The following is a 22,190-nucleotide window of genomic DNA, read 5'->3' as shown; positions in this document are numbered from 1 at the left end:
ACATGACAAGTTAACTAATATTTACTGTGATGGATGAATCTAAGTGGATGGGTTGAGATGTATGGTGGTGACTATGTGTGAATACGATGTTATCAGAACTTCCGTAATTAGAAGAACTGAGTTCTGGGTGTAAAATGAAAGAATTTGGTTTGCGTTAAGCTATCAGGTTGATTTTTATCAAAAGGCATCAGACGTTATCTGTGTGTCTACCTCAACCTTTGGAAGATCCTCTTCATGGATCCGAAGGTCAGAGAGGTCGGATGACCTCTGGCACCGAGGTTGTAGAATGACCGCAGCACCGACTCTCCAGTCCAGAGATGTTTTCCGGGTCACAACAGAGGGATGGAACGTTTGTGTCTAGAAGGACTCTTAGGGTGTCAGAACAATATCAGCTTTGTTCTGCAGGAACTATTTGCTGTGTCAGCGGTAGGCAGCTTTTAGCAGGGCTTTGGCAGCTTGCCAAAAATGTTCAGGGTTAAAGAGTTTTCGCTCCGGACGGCCATTCTGTAGCTCTTTCTCTCAAACTGAATGCTGAATGATGGAAAGCTGGAATGCGACTCTGCTGAATCACCTGAGTGATTCTGTTTTAATATTCTCATGTTATGAATTATTGTCCAATCGGAACGTGCCATGTTAAGGGATATTACCAAGAAAACCTCAGAACATCAGGCCTTCTTGAGATACCGGATGCTCTGATTTGGGATAAGGAAATATCTATGTGTCATGAGTTTAACTTAACTTTAATTTGTCCTTGCGTCTGAGTGTGGGTGACGATTGCCTTGTCATATTAAACATTACTGATTACCATATATATGAATCATTCAATGTAATATTTAATTTCAGTAATTCAAGCACCAATCAATCAACCTTATTGATTTAAGCACAGAGTAACGAAGACATTATTATTATTATTATTATTATTATTATTTCACGAATGATTAACTCATATAAGCTGAAAAAAGCCACTCTAATAACAGTCCAGTCTGGCCTAGATAACCAGGCAGGCTTGGCACAGAAGGGCCTTGAGAAGGGAACAGGTTGTTGACACTTTGTTATCATGTGTTCTGAGCTGCAGAGAGGCCCGGGCTCCAGCTGATGGAATGGGGGGATCCGGCAGATTAAAGGCCACACATGTAGACTCCTGTCTCCATGTAGACCAGATACTGAAGGGGTCAAACTGTACATGAAAACTGACCATTTCTGGACATTACATAAGTCAAGTCTAAGTCCTTAACTTTGAATTTTCAAGTCATAATCAAGTCATCAGTCCAGCTTCAATTTAATGACAATGATGAAAAAAATCCCAGAAATAAAGCTTCTTGAAGCTTCATTTATTTGCCCAAACAAGCAGAAAGTCCAACTGAAACTGATTCTAAACAAAGTGCTGCTGCATTTAGCCGTACAAGATCAAACCCAGAACGAAGAATGGTTCATGATTTTTGTCCATATCATGTCACTTTTGTGCTAAAATATCAAATATGCTCAAGTCATCATCAAGTCAACAGATGCAAGTCGATTCAAGTTGCAAGTCATTGGCGTTCAAGTCAAAGTCAAGTCGTAATTCTTAATAGATTTCATCAAGTCAAGTCATAAGTCATTAAAATAATGACTCAAGCCTGATTCGAATCCAAGTCATGTGACTCGAGTCCACACCTTTGCAAATTGGAGACCTCGCCTGGAGTGTCTGCATGAAAACCTCCGTAAAATTATTGTTGTTTTTATCTGACTCAAACTTTGCACAGCTAATGTCAAGATGTGTAACTATGAATTCATTGAAGTTTTGGGTGACTGCTGTATTTTTCCTGAAAATGTATTGTTTTTGGTGGACAAGGAAAATAACTTTTTTTTGTTTTTTACAATATTCCATGTCCATGTGCATTTAATCAGTAACACATGTGTCATATTTACATGTCTCAAGGAGTTCCCTTTCAAATGAAGCCAAAAGAAAATATACGAACCTTGTGGTTCCAGAAGTATACTCATTTTTTTTATAGACATGTCATTTTTGAGAATATTAATCAAAAATAGACTTATGGCCTAAAGGGTTAAACCTGGTTCTACTGTTTCAGATGTGATCATTAATGTAAGTAAGTTGAAAATGTCTTCTATAATAAACAACAACAAAAAATGCTTTGGTGCTTTTGGTGTTTGAGGGTCTTTCTTAAACTAAAATGCTAAACTAGACAACCTGAACTTGGTATGATTCTGCATTTGAGGTTTGAATATACTTTTATTAAAAGCATCAGTAATCTTGTCAAAGCAGACGAAACCAACATCTCAGAACCCTGAAGGAAAGAACGTTCTGAGCATTTTTATTTTTTTTGTCTCTGCAGGTATTTTGCACTAAGCTGACAGAGTCTGGAATCCCTCAGGACGTCATCACGGGGATCTTCTCCAACATCTCCTCTATCTACTGCTTCCACGATAAGTTTCTGCTCCCAGAGCTCAAGACGCGGATTACTGGAGAATGGTGAGGAGCACGAGTATTAGTAAGAAGATGATGTAGAGTTCAAAGTTGTGACAAGTTCAGTGAATAATTTCAAACAGCTGGTTGTCAGCGGGGGGTTCTTTTCTCAGGTGGGTGTTTTTCTTGGTGTCAGGCGTGAATCTTGTGCTTTTTTTCCTACAGTAAGCAGGAAACAGGTCTCCAGTGTGTTATAGTGCCTCTGTCAAACACACTCAGCAGATAATTACTCCTGTAGAGGCCTGTGTGGAGAGAAATCGCCTGTCAAACAATGATTTCTTACACATTATCTTCTAGGACTCACTAGAATGGGTTGAATCAAACGGAGAAACTTGCTGTGAATAGCATAAGTGTTCCGTTTTACATCCATACAGACTCAAATTTAGGTTTAAATCGAGGGATTTGGAGTGTTTCTTTGTGTGTATTTAGACTGTGAATGTTTTTAATGTGTATTTGTTTGTTAATTACATTATATTTAAAGAAAAAGTCCCATGATGCATCACATTTTTATGTGATAGGGACTCAAACCCTCGGATCGGAGACATCCTGCAGAAACTGGCCCCGTTCATGAAGATGTATGGAGAATATGTGAAGAACTTTGACCGGGCCATGGACCTGGTCAACACCTGGAATCAGAGGTCTTCACAGTTCAAGAGCGTGGTCCAGAACATTCAGGTTTGATTTAGTAGAACTACCTTTCTAAATCGTTCTTTTTATTTCTGAAACAGAGAAACGATGGAATAAACACCTGGTTTTATGTGTCATGTTATTCACACGGGAAAAATTGAACACGGTGGATTGCGCTTCATGTAGCCATCTTATCAGGAGGAATTTGGTTAAATGTTACGTTTTAATTTTATGCTTGAACCAACAGAAACAGGATGTGTGTGGGAACCTGACGCTGCAGCACCACATGCTGGAGCCGGTCCAGAGGATCCCCCGTTACGAGATGCTGCTCAAAGACTACCTGAAGAAGCTGCCCGATGAAGCTCTCGACCGCAAAGATGCAGAAAGTGAGACATGAAATCTGCTCATGTTTCTGATTTTTATGCTCAGATTTTGTTTAACTGATTTTCTAAGAAGACTTTAGAAATGTGTCGCATTGTGATTCAGCTGACGGTGAATAAAGCCTGTTATCCAACTTCATTAAGGGTGTGGAACACTGAAAATCCATTTTTAATTAAAATCTGTCACTCTGATTTCTTCATGCAGGCTGAACATGAAAATAGTCTCCTACACCTATCTCCTGCATAGGAGAAACTCCAGGTTTAGAAAAGCCTGACAGATCTGCATCACACTGTCACTTCATGGACTCACCCATCTTGACTCATGACGGCAAAGGCTGTTGTTGGTTTAGCTCCCAGGAAACAGCAGAGAACGTCTCAGCTAGCAGAAACCAAGCAACTCAACCACAGAGCAGAACTCCTCCAGGCTTGAATTATTTGTGGAGATAAAACATCAACGCTGTAGAGTCAGTGGCAGAGTCGTGTTGCTGTTAGCCAATCAGAGGGAAGATGTCCAAATATCAGGAAATAATACTCCAAATCCACTTGTGTCCTGCCACTCTCTGCTTCAGCAGACTCCTCTGTGTTGGTCCAGGTGCTCCTTCTAGAGACCACTGCAAATGTGTTAATTAAATGAGCGTCCCATACATTTAAATAGGCAGATATCAGAGTTAAAAGCCTGCAATAAATAAATGTGTACCTTAATCATTTGGATGCACTTGAATAAGGATTAAGACAGTAGATACCCCTGTTATCAGATTTTATTGAATTACAACCTTTTTACCAACTCCAAGGCCTGTTTTTTCTTGTTTAATCAAGAACTTCATAAACTAAGATCATCTTATAACGACGGAGCTGCAGCACTTTCAGCTGAGTCTTAACCAAATTTATTAGCACGATCATTCATTCAGTCAGTCAGTCATTCATTTATTCACTTCAGACCATTCAAACAAACTAAAATCAAATACAAAATAAACATTTCTTATTTGGAGGATTTAGATCTTTGGTCCTTAAATGGGAATAGGGAGAAGCTCAAAGCTTTTCATAACCCTATCACTCAACATCTTTCCATTTCCAAAATCCAAATAAACATCTCTACACATACATCATAAACAAAATCAATAAGCAAAACTTATATTTTCACATTAGCAAGAAATCATATAAGCACTTATACTTTTACATCTTAAATAAAATCCAAAATCAAAATTCTTAATTGGATCTTATTGACTTGAATTGCTTTACCAAGTCTTTAATGTCAATTCATTAGCAAATCACGCACTATATCATAGGATCTTATGCTATTGGTTAGTAGAGACTATTTCAGCTCAGTATCTGTGTATTAGTCCTATTTGTCAACAAGCTATTTTACAAATATTTACTAGGAGTTAAAAAGAAAGTAGACACTATGCAGCTAAGCATCTCTGCGTCTGTTTATTTAGGCCTTGCTCTTATTTTTGGAGTCTGGAAGGTTTCTGCTCTCCCCCCTGCAGAAAAGTCATCCACCCCCTGTTACAGTTGCCCCCATCCTCTCGGCCTGTGTGTCTCTTCTGTTTATGTGAGGTCATGATGAATACAGCTGACTCAGGTGCTCACAGGCGTTTGTGTTGGACTCCCTGTTGGCTCAGAGCCAATCGAGTGCACACAGTATGATGGGGATTTGTTCAGTTTGCTGAATCTGTTCACCGCTTTCTTCATAACACCGGTGTTTGGTTAACTTTAGATGTTTGATTACATCTTTCTGTCTGTTTCCACAGAGGCCCTGGAGCTGATCTCTACTGCAGCCAACCACTCCAATGCAGCAATCAGAAAAATGGTGAGGCTTCCTTTCTCCTGTCTTGTTGAGCTTTTTAAAATCCAGCCATGTGTTACCCAATCAAGACCTCGCTGATGTTTGTCAGCAACATTTCATTATCTCAGACAGGAAGTAGCTTGTTTCCTGCCTCAAGCGGCAGAAGCTTGAGTGACTGCTAAGTGAAATTTGCACCTCACACCTTCGTTAAACAATTCAGACTCAGTAAAGAGCTGATATTCTGCCATTCTGATGGGGGGTGCAAAGGAGAATCCGAGGTTTAGAGCTTCACCTGTCTTCTGATCTCAGACCATGTTTGCTAGCTTTTCTCTCTCAGCTCTCCTCATCCTGCTGTTTGCTCCTGGTTTTCAGGAGAAGATGCACAAGCTGTTGGAGGTTTACGAGAGGCTTGGAGGAGAGGAGGACATCGTAAACCCGGCCAATGAGCTCATTAAAGAAGGACTTATCAAGAAAATGTCGGCTAAAAATGGAACAGCACAAGACCGATACCTCTACTTGGTGAGAAGGCTGTGAAATTAAAGAAGCATCACTCTGGCGAAGGAATGTTTTCTGGTGATTCAGCGTTTTTACCCGCTTTAACTGTGCTTCTGTCTTTAGTTCAACAACATGGTGCTTTACTGTGTGCCCAAACTGAGACTGATGGGACAGAAGTTTAGCGTCAGAGAGAGGATTGACATTGCAGGCATGGAGGTAAAGTTCTGCCCCTCAGCCTCTTTTATTTGTTTTTTTTTTTACTTGTGTGATTTATTCTTTCGGGTGTTAATCCACTTCCTCTGACTTGGTGACTCCAGGTTCAGGAAAACGTGAAGCACAACCTCCCTTTCACATTCGCCATCATCGGTAAACAGCGTTCACTAGAGCTGCAGGCCAGGTAAAGGCACACAGCAACAAGTCTGAATAAAACTAAAGATGATTTGGTTTTGACCCGGCTGAAGGCTAACTGCTTCTCACACCAGTGGTAGTTAAAGTCTAAAATCCCAAAAATGTTGGCATGTGGTATAAATGCGCCTTTACTGTGGTGTAAACACAACTCAGTGTTTTATGTTGAGTTCCCTGGTTACTTGCTGCTGAGCTGAGCCACAGTGCTAGCTCTCAGTAGCTTCTGACATTTGACATGTTCTATTGAGATTTCATTTTATTCTAAATAACCAGAATAACACCACCAAACTGATGGAAGCATGAAGGTTTGTTAACGAGTGTGTGCATGAACCACTGCACCTTTTTTGGGATTAGGATTATTTTAAGATGATGGGGATCTATTTTGTAAGTTGGTAGCGGCTCTCTGTGAGCAGAGCTAGTCCCGGTTTCTCCAAGCTGAGGCCATTTAAAGGACTATTAAATATTGAGTGTTTATAATCTTAAACCAACTTCAAAAGATCCCAAATATTAATTTAAAGAGCCAACACACTGATTAAAACACACTGAATTGCTCCAGTGTATGAACAGTGCTTTTTATATGTAGCCACTGAGTTCCCCTTGCTCTGAATAAAACTGATTTTTATTGTTAAAAACATCTTTTGGATGTTCTTTACATTTTTTATGTGTGTACCTACTTAATAATTGATTAACTCTAATACATTAATTATACATCTCCTTTAAGCCCCATGAGATGTCTAAGCTGCAGCTGTCACACACCTGCTTAGACTCTATCAAAGCCTGGATGGCTGGGAGCTTTCTTCAGCTGAATGAAGATAAGACTGAGATCCTCATCTGTGCCCCAGACAAGCTGGTTCCCAAAGTCAGAGACTCTCTTGTCAGCTTACTTCCCACACCAAACCTTCTGTCAGGAATCTTGGTGTGACCTTTGACCCAGCTCTCACCCTGGATTCTCATGTCAGTTCTCTTGTTCGCTCTTCCTTCTTCCATCTCAGGAACATTGCTAAGCTGAGTCCCATTCTGTCTCGCTCTGAACTTGAGACAGTTATCCACACCTTCATCTCCTCACGCTTAGACTACTGTAACTCTCTTTTCACATGTCTGAGCAGAACCTCCCTGAACCGTCTACAGGTGGTTCAGAATGCCTGTGCTCGGCTTCTGACCAAGTCCTCCAAATACACCCACATCACCCCGCTTCTCCTCCAGCTTCACTGGCTGCCAGTCAACTTCAGGGTTCATTTCAAGATCCTGGTTCTGGTCTATAGGGCCTTACATGGACAAGCAACATCTTACATTGGTGATCTTCTTAGTCCCTACACCCCCAGCAGGTCCCTGAGGTCCAGTGATCAAAGCCTACTGGTTGTGCAGCACCAGGCTAAAGACCAAAGGTGACAGATCATTTGCTGCTGTGGCCCCCAGACTCTGGACCTCTCTCCCCCCGAGCCTGAGATCAGTGGACTCAGTGGTCTCCTTTAAAAAGCAGCTGAAGACTCACCTGATCAAGCTGGCTTTAGCGTGACCTTCATCACCACCCTCTCCTTATTCTGCTCTTTCTACCAACTTCGCCTTTCCTGGGATCTACTGATTTCCCTCTTTTCCTTTTCTTGTAATCACATTTTCCTCTGAGTTTAACTATATTTTTTAAGCTTTGTTATATTTTGAATTTTTTGTCTTTGTGAAGTTACTTGTGATTGTTACCTTGAGAATGCTATAAAAATATCTTTTTTTCTCTTTCTTTCACATTAAAAGTGATTCATTACAAGCTCTATACAGAGATAGAACTTGGGTGTTTTGGGGATATTATAAATATTTTATTTTACAAATATAATCTTGTTAACTTCACACCTTCAGCACAGACAGCCTTAGAGGACCCCTTTGGGGGTTGCAGACCCCAGGTTAGAAACCACAGCTCTAAGCTATTGTGATGTCATTTCCTGTGTTTTGGTCAAAATAAAATGTCTTAATGGTATTTTTTATTTACTCTACAGGACAGCCGAGGAAAAAGAAGACTGGATTCAGGCAAGCATCGCCCAGTAGCAAAGCAACACACAATCTGAGCTGCTTAGTGGACTTGTCCCTTTGGTTTCTGGTTATTATTTGGCTGTTCTTTGTGAATTTATTCAGTGTTTGAATATTAAATTCTTTAATGAAGCCCCAAGTGCTCCTTTAGCTCATTAAATCAGCGTAAAGCTGATTAAACATGTTGCTGACTGGACTGGAGAGTGAACAGTGGGGGATGGAGTTAGTGTGTAAGCCTGAGAGAGGAGCAGAATTGACTGGAAATAATCAAAAGATGTAGAGAAGACTAAAAATAAATCTGCAGCAGTTAGAACCGCTCTGTTTTAAAAGGTTTTGTTCTGACTCTCAGGTGATCAAGTCCACGATCGAACGCCACAAACAAAACAGTGAAACCTTCAACAAAGCCTTCAGCAGCTCCTTCTCCCGTGAAGACGACCATGTGCCAGACTCACCGGTCAGTAGCGCTCTTTCGCTGTGTGAGTAGGTCACTCAGCAGGTCACGCTGTGCAATGAATCATGGGAGACCAAAACCACTTTGTCATAGTCTCATCTTTGTCTGCCTGAACAGTTTCTCCATCTACGGCCGTGTCAGAGTCAAACAGGCAAAACACTGACAGAACGAAGCTGCTTTTTTTCCACATGTAGCGTCTGTGAGTCTCTCTAGGGACCTAATAGGGAAAGCACAAGTCAAAGTTTATACACGGCTGTTATAAATCGTCTTTGACCTACTTTGGGTTGACCTTAGCTGGATCCCAGCCAAGCTGCTTCTTGACAGGAAGCAGACCAGCTCCAGAGGTGGTTCAGACTGACATCTAGTGGTAGGGCTAGTTTACTGCAGAAGGTAGTGTGTTTTGCTCATTGGGTTTGATTTTGTCCTCAGGGTGCCTGGGCCAACACTTCAATCGACTCTGATGGTGAAAGACTACAAGAGCGGGTGAGACAGGACCGAGACGTGTTGTTTCTGGTGTCTCTGAGAGCTGTGATGCTTTACTGAGTCTCTGATCTGCCTGTAGGTTCTGTAGTTTTAGCTCAGGTGCTGTTACCTTTACATTATGGGGAGGGTCCCGGTAAAACAAGCATTTCTATCCATCTCAGTTATTATATGTGCTTTTGGGGTTTTTGTGCTTTTGCCATAAAACAGAAAATTTGATTTGAAGTTTGAAGGTAGTGATCCATTCACCTGTTTCTTTACAAACAGCTGTCAAGAAGTTTTATGTGCAAAGATCCTCTAAAGCCACCGTCTGACTGGAACTAGTTTCTATCCTTTTAATAAGTGTTGTTTTCCGCCTGTGACTCAAGAAATACAGCAAGACAGGAAAGTGAGAAAAACGCTGGTCAACGGCTGCTTCTGTTTCTTTCGTGCTAAAACGGGCCAGAGATGCTGACATGTCTCCTGTTGTATTTATTTTTCAGAAGAGTTCCAGGAAAAAGGATAAAGAGAAACAAACGTGCAAGGGCTGCAGCGAGAGCTTCAACTTCACCAAGCGCAAGCATCACTGCAAGTCCTGCGGAGCGGTGAGCACAGATGGATCAGCACTAATTTAGGCACTTGTGACGAGGAATCGGAGGGTTAAGTGAGGGAATAAGTGATAAAGACGATCCTCAGACATTTAACTGGGTTGTTTTTGTCTCTCTGCGTCCATCTGTAGGCCATCTGTGCAAAGTGTTCAAAGACCTTGGACAACAAAACCAGCCGAGTGTGCCCCGAGTGTTTTGAAGCCAGCCTCAGCCTGGAGAATCTGTGTGGGGGTGAGCAGAAGAGAAGACCTGCAGCTGAGGTAAAAACACGCCCTGGGAGGGGGAAGCAGTTTAGAACGATAAAATATGGAAGCGCTTTTGTCTGGATCGTTGCTGAATGTGAATAAGCTAATTAAAACACACATCTTACTTATATGTGATGAGTATGAATTCAAATAAAAAATAGCTAATTGATTAAAAAGATCTCAGCTCAGCTGTCTCTGCTGACAGGATGGTCAGGAAGCTACAGGTGTCTGTCTGTCTGTTGGATATACATTTAAAGGGGGACAGATTATACATCACACTTTTGTGTTTCAGATTTTTCTCTCAAAGAAAAAAAAAGGGTCCTCTGCAGAGAAAGTAGTCACCACACGGGGGAGCTGCAGGTCACATGAGCTTTAGACACCAGCTTAAGCACATGTCCACATGCAAACCTCACATTGTTGTTATGTAAGGATGAACAGCGGAAGAGCTGTGTTGTGCTCTGTGCTTTACTCATCAGATTCCCAATCCCTCAAATACCCTGCAGAAACTCACTCACACCAGCCGTGCAGTTCATCCCGGCATTGAGAAAACTTGTGTTTCCTCTGTTCAGAAGCAGACGTCCTTGACAGGGGAGAGCTGCCTGCTGTGTGGCTACCTTCAGGTGCAGGAGAAGGGAAAGGCTTGGAGCAAGATGTGGGTGGCTGTGACCAAGACTGAGCCACAGGTGCTGCACTTGCAAAGCAGTGGACAGGTAAAACAGCTCATCCCCATGTTATACCACTCTAATCACAGAGATACTTAGAGGAGGGCTTGGATTATTAGCTATAGTAGTGCTATTTTGGCAAATTAGTCTAGAAACACGTTTAAATGCTGAAAATGGAAACCACCATATAAAACAAAACATGCTCATCTTGTTTTACAACAATAAAAAAAAAAAAAAAAAAAACACAATAAAATATGATTTTGAAGGACCAAATTAGAAAACCTGGTTTTCTGGAATCACATTTTCTCCAAGAATGCTTAAAAGGAAGGTTCAACACCGGGGTTGTGTAAAAAATGTTATCTCAGCTTTTGTAGATCCACTCTGAATGTCCTTGGTTTGGAGGAACAGATCATCCATCCATTTTTGTAACCCGCTTTTCCACGCATGGTCGCGGGGGGGGGGGGGCTGGTGCCTATGTCCAGCTGTCTTTGGGCAAACAGGTGGGGTACACCCTGGACAAGTTGCTGGTCCATCGCAGGGCAACACAGAGACACACAGGACAAACCACCCTGCACACACACACACAGTCACACCTAAGGACAATTTGAGAGAATCCAGACAACCTGACAGTCATGTTTTGGGGAGGAAGCCAGAGAACCCTGAGAGAACCCACACGTGCACAGGGAGAACATGCAAACTCCTTGCAGAGAGACCCCAGGCTGGGATATGAACCCAGGACCTCCTTGCTGCAAAGCAACAGTGCTAACCACTGCAACACTGCACAGTTAGGAACAGATCAAACTAGTCATAACAATCCCAGTTACTAAACATCCTAATTCAGTTCAAAGTCCTTTTCTAACCTTCAAATAGCCACATATTTAAAATGTTATTTTAGCAAAATTATAAAATTTCAGCCAAAAGTGGAAAGGTAGCTAGAGCTGCAGATACTTTCTACAGGATTTTATCTAAATGTGATATTTAGTGTCCATGTGAACTGCTTTTTAACATTAGGGTTGTGCTAAAACACTCACTGGACCCAATCAGATAGCTATTAGCTCATCTGAACTAATCTCAGTGTCTCCAAACTGAGGCTGTTCATTAAGATATCTGTGAGAGGAAACGACCTGAACTGTCCCTTTAAGAAAGAATCTGCCACAATAACCATAAAAGGCCAAACTTCTGTTTCCAGTTAGGACTTCATAACAATAATCTGGAGTTTGACATCACAGATGTTATCGGTCACAAGTTGCCCAAACACGATACCCATGACAGCTTTTAGGTTTTTACTGGAGATGTGCTGATTCTGGTTTAGGAGGGGTTCTGTTTTACTTCTTCATCGGACAACACTAAAGGGAAAATCTATTTGAAGGATTTGTTTCTAAGACTAATATCCCAATCCCATAGCAGAAAGCTGTCATCCCAAAGATTAGGATTAATGGAAGCTGGGTGGGCATTTCCTGATTCAACAGAAAGAGGGGGGAGGGAGCGAACGGAGCAGGGTTTAACGAGTACGCCGAGTCAGATATGTCATCCTGCAGCTTCAGAGAAAAGCTGTCACTTGCGTTGGACTCTGTTTACATTTTTGATTTGCTCAAAATAATCCCCTCCTGTTGAAATATTTCTTTTCTCTCCTGTAGGATATCAAGGGCTCCCAAGCAGTACCTTTACCTGGGTGTGAGGTGGTATCGGTGCCGTCGACAACAGCCGACAAATCAGAGCTCAAGCACCTGTTCAGGCTCAGTACCACCCAGCTGACTTTGTTCTTAAGTGCCCAAGATGCAGAACTTCAGGCCAAGTGGGTGGAAGTGCTCTCCAGAGCAGCTGGAGGAGAATCCGCTGCAGAAGCATCGATGAGTCTGACTGAAGACAGGAAGAGCCAGTAGTGATCGCACTGGAGCCAAAGGACTCACCACCCCCCCTCTCCTGTGTAAAGAGCACACATTACTTGAATTCACTTTACATCGGCACTTTCCCCAATTTAGAAGGATCACCCAGTCCTCCCTAGGCTTCCTCAGTCTCATCCTCAAGAGCACACAACTACATCATCATCGTCGTCGTCGTCATCAACATCACCAACCGCCTACCAGTCTGTCTCAGTGTTCCCAAAAACTGGAGCGGAACTTTAATGAGCCAGGATTTGTAAAATACCCGAGCAGTCGCTCCTTACATGTTTGAAGATGAAGTCATTGTACATTATTCCAGAGATGAGAACCGTGGCATTAACAACTCATCTCCATGCCGTGTTTTTCTTCAACTCAGCAACTAAACCAGGTGGTTTCAATCAGCACAGTGAATGAACCGGGTTCGGTTGCTGAGCCGAACAAAAGTACGGCACGGAGAAGATTTTTCATGCCACAATTCCCATCTCTGCATTATTCCACTGTGTTGTGAAGCATTAATTCTTTAGAGAGAGAGAGAGAGAGAGAGAGAGAGAGAGAGAGAGAGAGAGAGAGAGAGAGAGAGAGAGAGAGAGAGAGAGAGAGAGAGTGTGTGTGTGTGTGTGTGTGTGTGTGTGTGTGTGTGTGTGTGTGTGTGTGTGTTGGTAAAAGAAAGCACCTATCTGGTGGTTTCACTCCTGCTGATGAAGCAGTGGAGCTCCAGTGGGTCCTGTACAGTATACATATATATATACAGTATATATATGCTCTAGTGTGATGTAAGAACAAAAAGACGTTTAACTTAAAAGACAAAGACGTGTAAATTTGTGGCTGGCCACCTGATGCTCTCTGTTATAGCGCCCCCTCTGTCCTCCTGTCAGTAGTACGTTGGTACTAATTCCCTCTCCATCATTGATGTTGGAGTCTGAGACCTTTGACCTTTGTGTGAGTTGTCACATTTACACGCCCATGCTGTTGCGTGACCAGAGTCAGTCGTACTATCCTCACCTCTACGCACGCTAAATGAGCCCTTTCTGTGTAGGCGTGCCTCTCGGCGTAACGACCGCTCGCCACCGTTGGTGATGTGATGGAAACCAAGTACTGTACTGTAAAAAACCTTTTATTCTGCCTTGGCCCCTGTACCTTACTCCTGTCAGCACCAGCCTTTCGATAAAAAGTAGCAAATAAATCCAATCTCTTCGTGCATGTACACTTGCTCATATTTATATGCTGTGCTATGAAATCTTGCATTTGTACCTCTTTTGACTCCCCAGAAATCCTTCATGTTTTGCTGTTTTTACGCGAGCAGAGTCGTCACTGTTATTAAATATCAGTTGTGCACAGTGGAAAAGCTGTCGAGCATATCATCAATAAAGAAAAGTGGCTTGTTTGATGCCACGCTGTCCAGTAGCATTGCATGTCTCAAGTTCTTATTCATCAAAAAGGCATTTAAATTCATACAAACACAGATTGTTAATGAAATGAGCTACACCATAAATATGAAACCTCTGGCTGACATAATGATACTAAATGTTTATATTTTTTATTTCTTTAATTTAGGCTCAATTCCTATTTGTTTTCTCGGGCACCTAAAGTCACACCCATTCTGACCTACATTGAGAATACAGAAAGTAGAGGAAAATCCTTCCATCCACCTCTAATCTCTCTTTAGCCACACTAGCAGTGTCTTCAGATGGCCACGAGCCATTGCTAAATCCTCTAAATGATCTCATGGTGTGTGTTTGAATTCTCTGTAATAAGTGGATTTTTGTTAGAGAGGACAGACTCTTGGGAAACATTTGAACTGCCGTGAAAAGTGCCAAAAACAGTTTAAAACTTTAGGGTTATGGCAGCAAACAGATGTTCAGAGCGGTTAGAAATTGAAAGTGAATTTGTCGTTCAAACGTGTTTTTCAGCTGCTAAATGCAGCATTAGGCTCAACAGCTGCTTGCAAATAACAGCATGTCTGAGAGTAATCTCATGCAGTACACATCTGTTTTTTCAGGGATTTTTGGCTGAAACATTCTGCAAATAAAACTGTTAATGTGAGAGCAATTATTGGAGTAGTGAAGAAGCATTTTCTCATTCTAGTTTCTAGTTCAACTTTAAATGCCTATTCTAACAGAATGAGGAATTCAGCGATACTTATTTGCATTTTCCCTCAAAACGTTCACTCAGACTTAAAAACACCAGTCACTGTGGGTTGCAACACCAGCAGACACTTACAAAGCTGAAACCTGTTTGCATTTTCTGGTCGAGCAGCTAGACACTTCTCCATTCCTTTACAGGAAGTGGTTTCAACAGCTTCCTGCTACTTTAATGTTTTCTGAGGTTTTTCTGTACAGCTACCCTCCTCGTTTGCATTACTGGTGTCTATGTTTTATTTTCAGAAGTAAAAAAAATAAATGTCCCCATTTCACACAAAAAACTACAGCTGCTCTAAGGAGTAATATTTATTGCAGCATGATGGCTGGAGTTTTGACTCAGCTATGTTGTAAATGCAGGTGCTGTGTGTGAGTGTGAGAGTGGTCAGAATGACCTCATAATAACTCCATAATAACTCATCATGACTCCATTAACCCTTAGACTTTTATCACCTTCTAGAAATATAAAAACAGCTGTACGTAAAAAAAGAAAGTGAAAGTTTTATTTCATAGCAGATATTCATGAGAGTCTTACACAGACGGGTTAAAACATCATCAGCTAGCTTTACCTGTAGTCATAACCTGTTACGAATGTGAGTGGGTTATCTGGCTGTAGCTCTTAAAGAAAAGGTCAAGTGAGACACAGGAAAATGAAATAACAATGTGCGTGTCCTCAAACACGGCCCAGAAAAGCTTCGTACATCTAATGGGACATTCCCATCTGTACCGGGTCGGCCCGGGCCGGGTAGCCCCAGTCGGCCCCAGCCTGGCCCGGTTGATTCCACACATCCTTGCCTTAAGCCCATGTGGGCTGATTCTACCCACCAATCAGAGGCTTGCTCTAATGGAAGGTGTGAATTCGCTGTCAGCAGTGGGTGTGCTGGCCCTGGTCGGCCTGAAGCAGACCCCTCGAGAAGAGGGCTGAGAATGAGCCTTGTGGGCCATTCCCATCTGTACCGGGTCGGCCCGGGCCGGGTAGCGTAGGTTGTTTACATATCTGGGTGGCCTGGTATTTTTCCGGGCCAACCAAGGCCCATTCTCAGCTCTCTTCTCGAGGGGGTCTGCTTCAGGCCGACCAGGGCCAACACACCCACTGCTGACAGCAAATTCACACCTTCCATTAGAGCAAGCCTCTGACTGGTGGTAGAATCAGCCCACATGGGCTTAAGGCAAGGATGTGTGGAATCAACCGGGCCAGGCTGGGGCCGACTGGGGCTACCCGGCCCGGGCCGACCCGGTACAGATGGGAATGGCCCATAAGTTGGCCCGGAAAAATACCAGGCCACCCAGATATGTAAACAACCTACGCTACCCGTCCCGGGCCGACCCGGTACAGATGGGAATGGCACACACACACACACACACACACACACACACACACACACACACACACACACACACACACACACACACACACACACAGAAATGGGCTGAAGGTAAAAAGTGGGTGCACACCAGAGAAGAACAGCAATAATATTAACTGCTGCTCCTTTATCAGACTCAGTGTTGGCTGCTCCCTGTCCGAGTTTGTAGAACTAAACAGATCAAATTAATAAGCAACTCCTGTGTAGTGGCCCCAGCTAAAATCTGATTGGCCCCCTGAGGTTCCCCTGTCCCGTCACTCAGACATGACACGCCATTGGGTGCTGGAGAGCAGCATTGCCACCATATTGAGTGGGTTCCTCACTCTCCAAGCCCAACTGGAGTCTAAGCAGAGTGAGCAACGATACTCATTTTTTTTGTACAGCCTACGGTTTCAACAACTGGCGTACTATTGAAAACAGATCTTATGGGACTATTATTGCCTTTTCTAGCCTACCAGTTGGGATTTTATATTTTTAACTATCACGTTACACATACCATATGTCTGGTTTTGTGAAAAAGTGTAATAAATGTGTTTTTTAGTTTGGTAAACACCTTCCTCAGTAGAAATCAATGCACTGGGGGCAAATGGAGACCCGTCCACAGGCGTCTACAGTATATGATGTCTGTGCTGTCATATACATCTGTCCCAATGATCAAATGTGGATGCAATTCCACGTCCAAATACTAACGGGGCTGCTGATCCAAATAGAAATTCCCGACATGAAATCTTGTGTAAGGATGCTGGACTAATTGTTGGGTTTCACTCACATGACTCTGCAGTCGCACAAAACTCAAATGGAGGACAAGAAGTGTTTTGCTCCACTACAAAACACAACGCGATGAATGAAAACAAGTTTACTAAGGCTATATATGAGCTGGCCTGGCACAGACACAATGTCGTCAAAATTACATCTTCCTTAAGGTTATGACCCAATTAGTTTTAGTTAGAACTTTAACTTTTATAAATCTTGAATTCCTGTGAGATCGGTGTAGTTGATAACACTATTTGATGGAATTTGTGAAAAAAAACGTAAGTATGGAAGAGCTGCACCTTGTCTGCTTGAGCATGTGTCACCTGCTACCTTGATAAAACCGTCAGAATTTGTGCCGCGGTTATTTATTTGGCAGGGTGCTGACTGAGGGGCCCATTCCCACAATTCTGTTATCTCTGACTGTCCCACTTAAAATAAATAAAACATTCCAAATGAAAATATACACTCAATGGCCACTTTACTGGGTACACCTGTCCAACAGCTCATTAACACAACTTACTAATCAGCCAATCACATGGTGGCAACTCAATGCATTTAGGCATGCTACATTGTTACTTTGGGACTGGCCTGAGTCTCAATTTCTGCTGCGACATTCAGATGGTAGGGACAGAATTTGGCATCAACAACATGAAAGCATGGATCCAGTCTGCCTTGTATCAACGGTTTAGGCTGGTGGTGGTGGTGTAATGGTGTGGGGGACATTTTCTTGGCATGCTTTTGGACCCTTAGTACTAATTGATCATCGTTTCAACACCACAGCTTATCGGAGTATTGTTGCTGACCATGTCCATCCCCACAGTGTACCCATCTTCTGATGGCTACTTCCAGCAGGATAATCCACCATGTCATAAACCCTCATCTCAGACTGATTTCTTGAACTTTACAATGAGTTCACTGTACTCAGATGGCCTCCACAGTCACAAGATCTCAATCCACTAGAGCACCTTTGGGATGTGGTGGGAACGGGAGATCCGCATCATCGATGTGCAGCCAACAAATGTGCAGCAACCGCTGATGCTATCATGTCAATATGGACCAGAATCTCTGAAGAACGTTTCCAGTACCTTGCTGAATCTATGCCATGAAGGATTAAGGCAGTTCTGAAAGTATGAAGGGGTCCAACCCAGTACTAAAGTGTGCCCAATAAAGTGGACAGTGAGTGTAAGAAGAAGCTTGTGGATTTTTCTGTTTGAATTGTCTTTTCAAAATCCCGTTCATTTATGAAAATTAATTTCTGCTGACACTGAAAAGAGGGGCTTGCAAAATGTCCTTGTAACATGTTTTAAACTGTCGTTAAAATAGTTTGAGCTTGTTGAAACCAGCAGGTGTGCCTCAGCTCGGTGAAGGAAGTGAAAACCCTCTGCACGACGGGCGGAGGAACCGGATGTTCAGAATCATTTTGGGTTCTAGAACCAGTCATGATCCACAAACATCATGTTCTCTGAAGCAGGCGGTAGGGTTTCTCTCTGAAATGACACATATTTCTGCACAAGTAAAACATTCAACCGAGAACATTTTAGGAATAATAATCTAGAATATTTTGGCACTTTCTAAAAAGGTGACTTGTTTATGCACATCCCTTTTTTTTTATTTTTATTTTTTTTTTTGTGCTCAGTCTTGGACTCTTGACTGACCCGCCACACCACAGGGAGGAAACCCAACGCGTCCGTGCCGTCACCGGTAATGAAATAAGAATTTAGCCTATGTGGCAGGAGCGCACCGGTACCCCTGCCTCTTTACGCACATTAATCCGGCGGTGGAAGCGTCCGTCCGCCCGTCATCATGTCCGGAGCCACGGCCGCAACAGCGGATGGATCCAGGACTGAGTTGAAGAAAACGGATAAGAGTCGAGCCGGGAAGAAAGGTAGATGTTTTAACTTGAACTGTTTTGGACTTTTGTCTTATTAAATATAAATAGACACAGATGATGAAGTCTTTCTGTGCTCTGAAATGGGTTTTAGATCTCTGACATGATTCATAATGGACACATTATGGGATAACTGGGTGTGCGGGCAGTCCGTTATATGAAAGCAGCGTGACCTTGTTTGTGTTACAAATGTGATGAGCATGGCGAGTAGTTTTTTTTTCCCAAGTCCCATTCAAGTTTCAGCCTAAGGTGAACATGTGCATCATGTTTTAATTCAACTCAATTCAATTCAAAAATACTTGATTAATCCCAGAAGGAAATTGATTGCTGTAGTAGCTCAGAATAATAATAATAATCAAGTCATCAAAGAGTTATTGTATATTACAATGGCTGTTGGCAGGATCTCCAGTAGCGGTCAGTGTTGCAGCAAAACTGAAGAAGCCTCTGACTGAAGACACTCTTCTGTTGTCGGACAGTCTTGTGAAGAGAAAACTCAGGGTTGTCCATAGTTTTCTTGATTTTCTGGAGAATCCTTCTTTGCATTATCTCCTCTAGTGGTTCCAAAACTCTGGCTGAGTCCTTGAAAGGGCTTGGAGTTCCTCCATCTTGTTGGCCAGTGATCTCACATTGCCCATTATGATCGATGGAAGAGATGGTTTGAATTTCTTCTTTCTCTGTCTCGTTTTGCTCCCGCTCTGCATCCACGCTTCTTGCGTTTTAGCTCATTTGGGATTTGTGGCTTCAGTTGAGGTATTATTTCAGCCTTTCCAACATTAATCAGCTGCTCCCGATTGTAAACCAGACTGTTGCCATGGTTACACATCATAACAAATGCTCAAAAAGTGAAAAAAGCTCAAATAAATTAGCAGTAAAAATCCTCCAAGCTTCACAGCACCAGAAACAGAAAAGTAAAGTGTCCAAAAAATACAAGTTGTGAGCACTGACAAATTTTAAAGGCTCTAAGCTATTTCCAACTGTAAACAAACAGTGTTTTACAGCCACATACAAACTACTTGCTAAGCAAAGATATTTCCATAGCACAGTGATGTTGTCCCCAGTTGTGTTCCTCACTGACTCACCCCCCTGGTTCGCTCTGTTTTAGATCATTGGCAGCTTCAGTGCTCCCCCATCCCACTGCCAGCACTGGGCACCCAAAGGATCATTCAGGGCAATGGCACCAATGTAGGATCTATCGTTTCTCTGCAGTGTCCAGCCAGACACAAACTGGTGGGCAAAGATCTGATGTGTGTTATGGGTTCCAACAGCACCCAGTGGGTGGGGCAAACCTACTGTCAACGTAAGCAGAGATCAGAAAAGCTAGATTTTATAGTTTCTCTCAAAAGGTTAGCTAAAGTAACCGTTATTCCTCTGTTACACTGCAGCTCTGTCCTTCTATGAAGATTATGGTTTCCGTGTGGCTGTCCTGTCATCCATCATTAGCTCAGGCATCATACTGCTTCTGTCTGTGGCGTTTATCACCTGCTGTTTACTCAACTGCATCAAAGAAGACTCAAAGAAAAGGTTTGACAGGTGAGGGAGTCCATGCTGATTCTTGCATCCATCCATCCATCCATCCATCCATTCATTTTCTTCCGCTTATCCGGAGTCGGGTCATGGGGGCAGTAGCCTAAGGCGAGAGGCCCAGACTTCCCTCTCCCCAGCCACTTGGGCCAGCTCCTCCGGGCGAATCCCAAGGCGTTCCCTGGCCAGGTGAGAGACACAGTCCCCCCACCATGTCCTGGGTCTACCTTTAGGTCTCCTCCCGGTTGGATGTGCCCGGAAAACCTCATCAGGGAGGCGTCCGGGAGGCATCCTGACCAGATGCCCGAGCCACCTCAACTGGCTCCTCTCGATGTGGAAGAGCAGCGGGTCTACTCCGAGCCCCTCCCGAATGACCGAGCTTCTCACCCTATCTCTAAGGGAGAGCCCAGCCACTCTTCGATCTGATTCCAGCAGATTTTGAAAAAAAACATCTCTTTTAATTAAAACTGAAGTGAGCTTGGGCCTGCAGTCATCAGTATGCACTGTTTCACACTTTACCCAACTGTAGCATGCTCAACACCTGAGGTCAAGAATAATCCACTCAATTAAGATGGAGTAAGAATGGAGGACATGAGTCACATTAGTGGAAAAACTACTAGGAGTTTGACATTTATCCTAGAGAACAAGAAATTTAAAAAAAAGATTGGATGCTCTTGTGTGCTTGAAACATTTTGTGTTTTCACCTGAGATGAAGTCAAATCAAAGTTAAAAGTAGTTTATGAAAACATGTTTCACAATCACACCTGACGCCCCATTTTCTGTTAACTAAATCATGTTGTAAACAGCAGAAAAGCAGACGCTGAGCAGCAGGAAGTCAGCCACTCTTATAAAGGCCGGAACAACAACAACAACAACACTCAGGAGAAGACGCTTCCTTCATGGGATGCTGCTTATCCAGCACAGTGTGAAAACATGCGACCCTGCAGGTGTGGGAAAATTTTTATCTTAAATAAAGGCATAAAATTTTATTTAAAAAAAGTTTATGTAAACATCTTATTGCCTCTTCCTTCACAGAGGCCAGCAGCTGTACAACTATTGTCCTCAGCTGTCTCATGCTGCTTTTCCTGGACATGAGAATGAGCAGCCCTTCTTACCTGGACACCTGGACTCCTGTCCCCTCAACTACTCAGGACCTCCTATGTCCTCCTGTCAAACTAGCAGCTCAGACCTCCTCAAGGTCTCAGCAGATAAGCCTGGGTCAGCACAGCAGTCTGTCAGAAGTTAACCCACCGATGACAGTAGAGTCACACCGGACTGCCACCCCCAGAGAGATTTCTATAAGGATTGCATCATTATGAGGACAAAGTGATTCTCATTCATCAGGATTTGTTTTATGGGTCAACATAGTGTTACAGAAATGTGTCATCTTCATGTTTTGTTGAAAACAAAAGAGTCATTGTCTGCTGGGAAGCACTGGCCTGTCAAACCTTTGTGAACTGTAATGCCCCACTTCCCCCTGGTGGAACAAAGAAGGCATTTCACTTTGTGCACTGGACTGATCCAACTCCTGTGGAAAGGTTTCTGCTTGACAGCTTTCCATTGGCCCTTCATATTATAGTGGTACAAAAATATAAATGTAATAAAACATGCATAACCATTTTGTCAGAAGTTTTATGATCTTGGGGGAAATGAATACAATTTAACAAAAACTCTGAATCAAGAATCAGCTCCTCTAAATTTGAGAGCATGTGGTGGCTGGCCACTAGAGGGCGATACCCCCCCCCCCCCCCCCAATTTTCCCCAGTGTTTTAAATTTTTATTTAAAAAAATAAATAAATAAAATTAACAATAATCACATATTCTAAGTTAATTGTGTGTTTTGTAACAAAAATAAATCATATTCATATATATATATATATATATATATATATATATATATATGAATATATATATATATATATATATATATATATATATATATATATATATATATATATATATATATATATATATATATATATATATATATATATCATTGGTGAGAAGCTCCCTGCCGAGCTGTGGAGGCGACAGAAAGATCGCCC

The 22,190-nt window shown here is 42.5% G+C and overlaps 2 protein-coding genes across 4 annotated transcripts in view; both read left to right on the top strand.

Moving 5' to 3' along the window:
- The window catches only part of fgd (faciogenital dysplasia), a 69,368-nt gene extending 56,657 nt beyond the window's left edge, over positions 1 to 12,711 (top strand). For both annotated transcript variants that reach the window (XM_015968182.3, XM_054746029.2), the window contains exons 6-19: positions 2,334 to 2,470; positions 2,983 to 3,139; positions 3,339 to 3,477; positions 5,223 to 5,281; positions 5,630 to 5,776; positions 5,876 to 5,968; positions 6,070 to 6,149; positions 8,143 to 8,173; positions 8,523 to 8,627; positions 9,054 to 9,107; positions 9,587 to 9,688; positions 9,823 to 9,951; positions 10,506 to 10,646; positions 12,236 to 12,711. In XM_015968182.3, coding sequence (XP_015823668.3) covers positions 2,334 to 2,470; positions 2,983 to 3,139; positions 3,339 to 3,477; positions 5,223 to 5,281; positions 5,630 to 5,776; positions 5,876 to 5,968; positions 6,070 to 6,149; positions 8,143 to 8,173; positions 8,523 to 8,627; positions 9,054 to 9,107; positions 9,587 to 9,688; positions 9,823 to 9,951; positions 10,506 to 10,646; positions 12,236 to 12,481 — 1,620 coding nt within the window. In that variant the 3' untranslated portion in view covers positions 12,482 to 12,711. The remainder of the gene's footprint in view (positions 1 to 2,333; positions 2,471 to 2,982; positions 3,140 to 3,338; positions 3,478 to 5,222; positions 5,282 to 5,629; positions 5,777 to 5,875; positions 5,969 to 6,069; positions 6,150 to 8,142; positions 8,174 to 8,522; positions 8,628 to 9,053; positions 9,108 to 9,586; positions 9,689 to 9,822; positions 9,952 to 10,505; positions 10,647 to 12,235) is intronic.
- Positions 12,712 to 18,135: 5,424 nt separating this feature from the next.
- LOC107391107 (sushi domain-containing protein 3) lies at positions 18,136 to 21,884 on the top strand. 2 transcript variants are annotated; one of them, XM_070545258.1, is made up of 5 exons: positions 18,136 to 18,621; positions 19,727 to 19,921; positions 20,007 to 20,154; positions 20,955 to 21,092; positions 21,181 to 21,884. In XM_070545258.1, exons 1-5 carry the CDS (start codon positions 18,540 to 18,542, stop codon positions 21,389 to 21,391), a joined length of 774 nt encoding a protein of 257 aa, XP_070401359.1. In that variant the 5' UTR covers positions 18,136 to 18,539; the 3' UTR covers positions 21,392 to 21,884. The 2 variants fall into 2 exon arrangements, with proteins under 2 accessions (XP_070401359.1, XP_015823670.3); XM_015968184.3 differs by having other exon boundaries at positions 20,952 to 21,092.
- The last annotated feature ends 306 nt before the right edge of the window (positions 21,885 to 22,190 follow it).

This window comes from Nothobranchius furzeri, chromosome 15, assembly GCF_043380555.1.
Source record: "Nothobranchius furzeri strain GRZ-AD chromosome 15, NfurGRZ-RIMD1, whole genome shotgun sequence".
In the NCBI taxonomy this organism is placed as follows: Eukaryota; Metazoa; Chordata; class Actinopteri; order Cyprinodontiformes; family Nothobranchiidae; genus Nothobranchius; species Nothobranchius furzeri.
The sequence above is the reverse complement of the archived record's forward strand: the minus strand, read 5'-3'. Positions and strand labels throughout refer to the sequence as shown.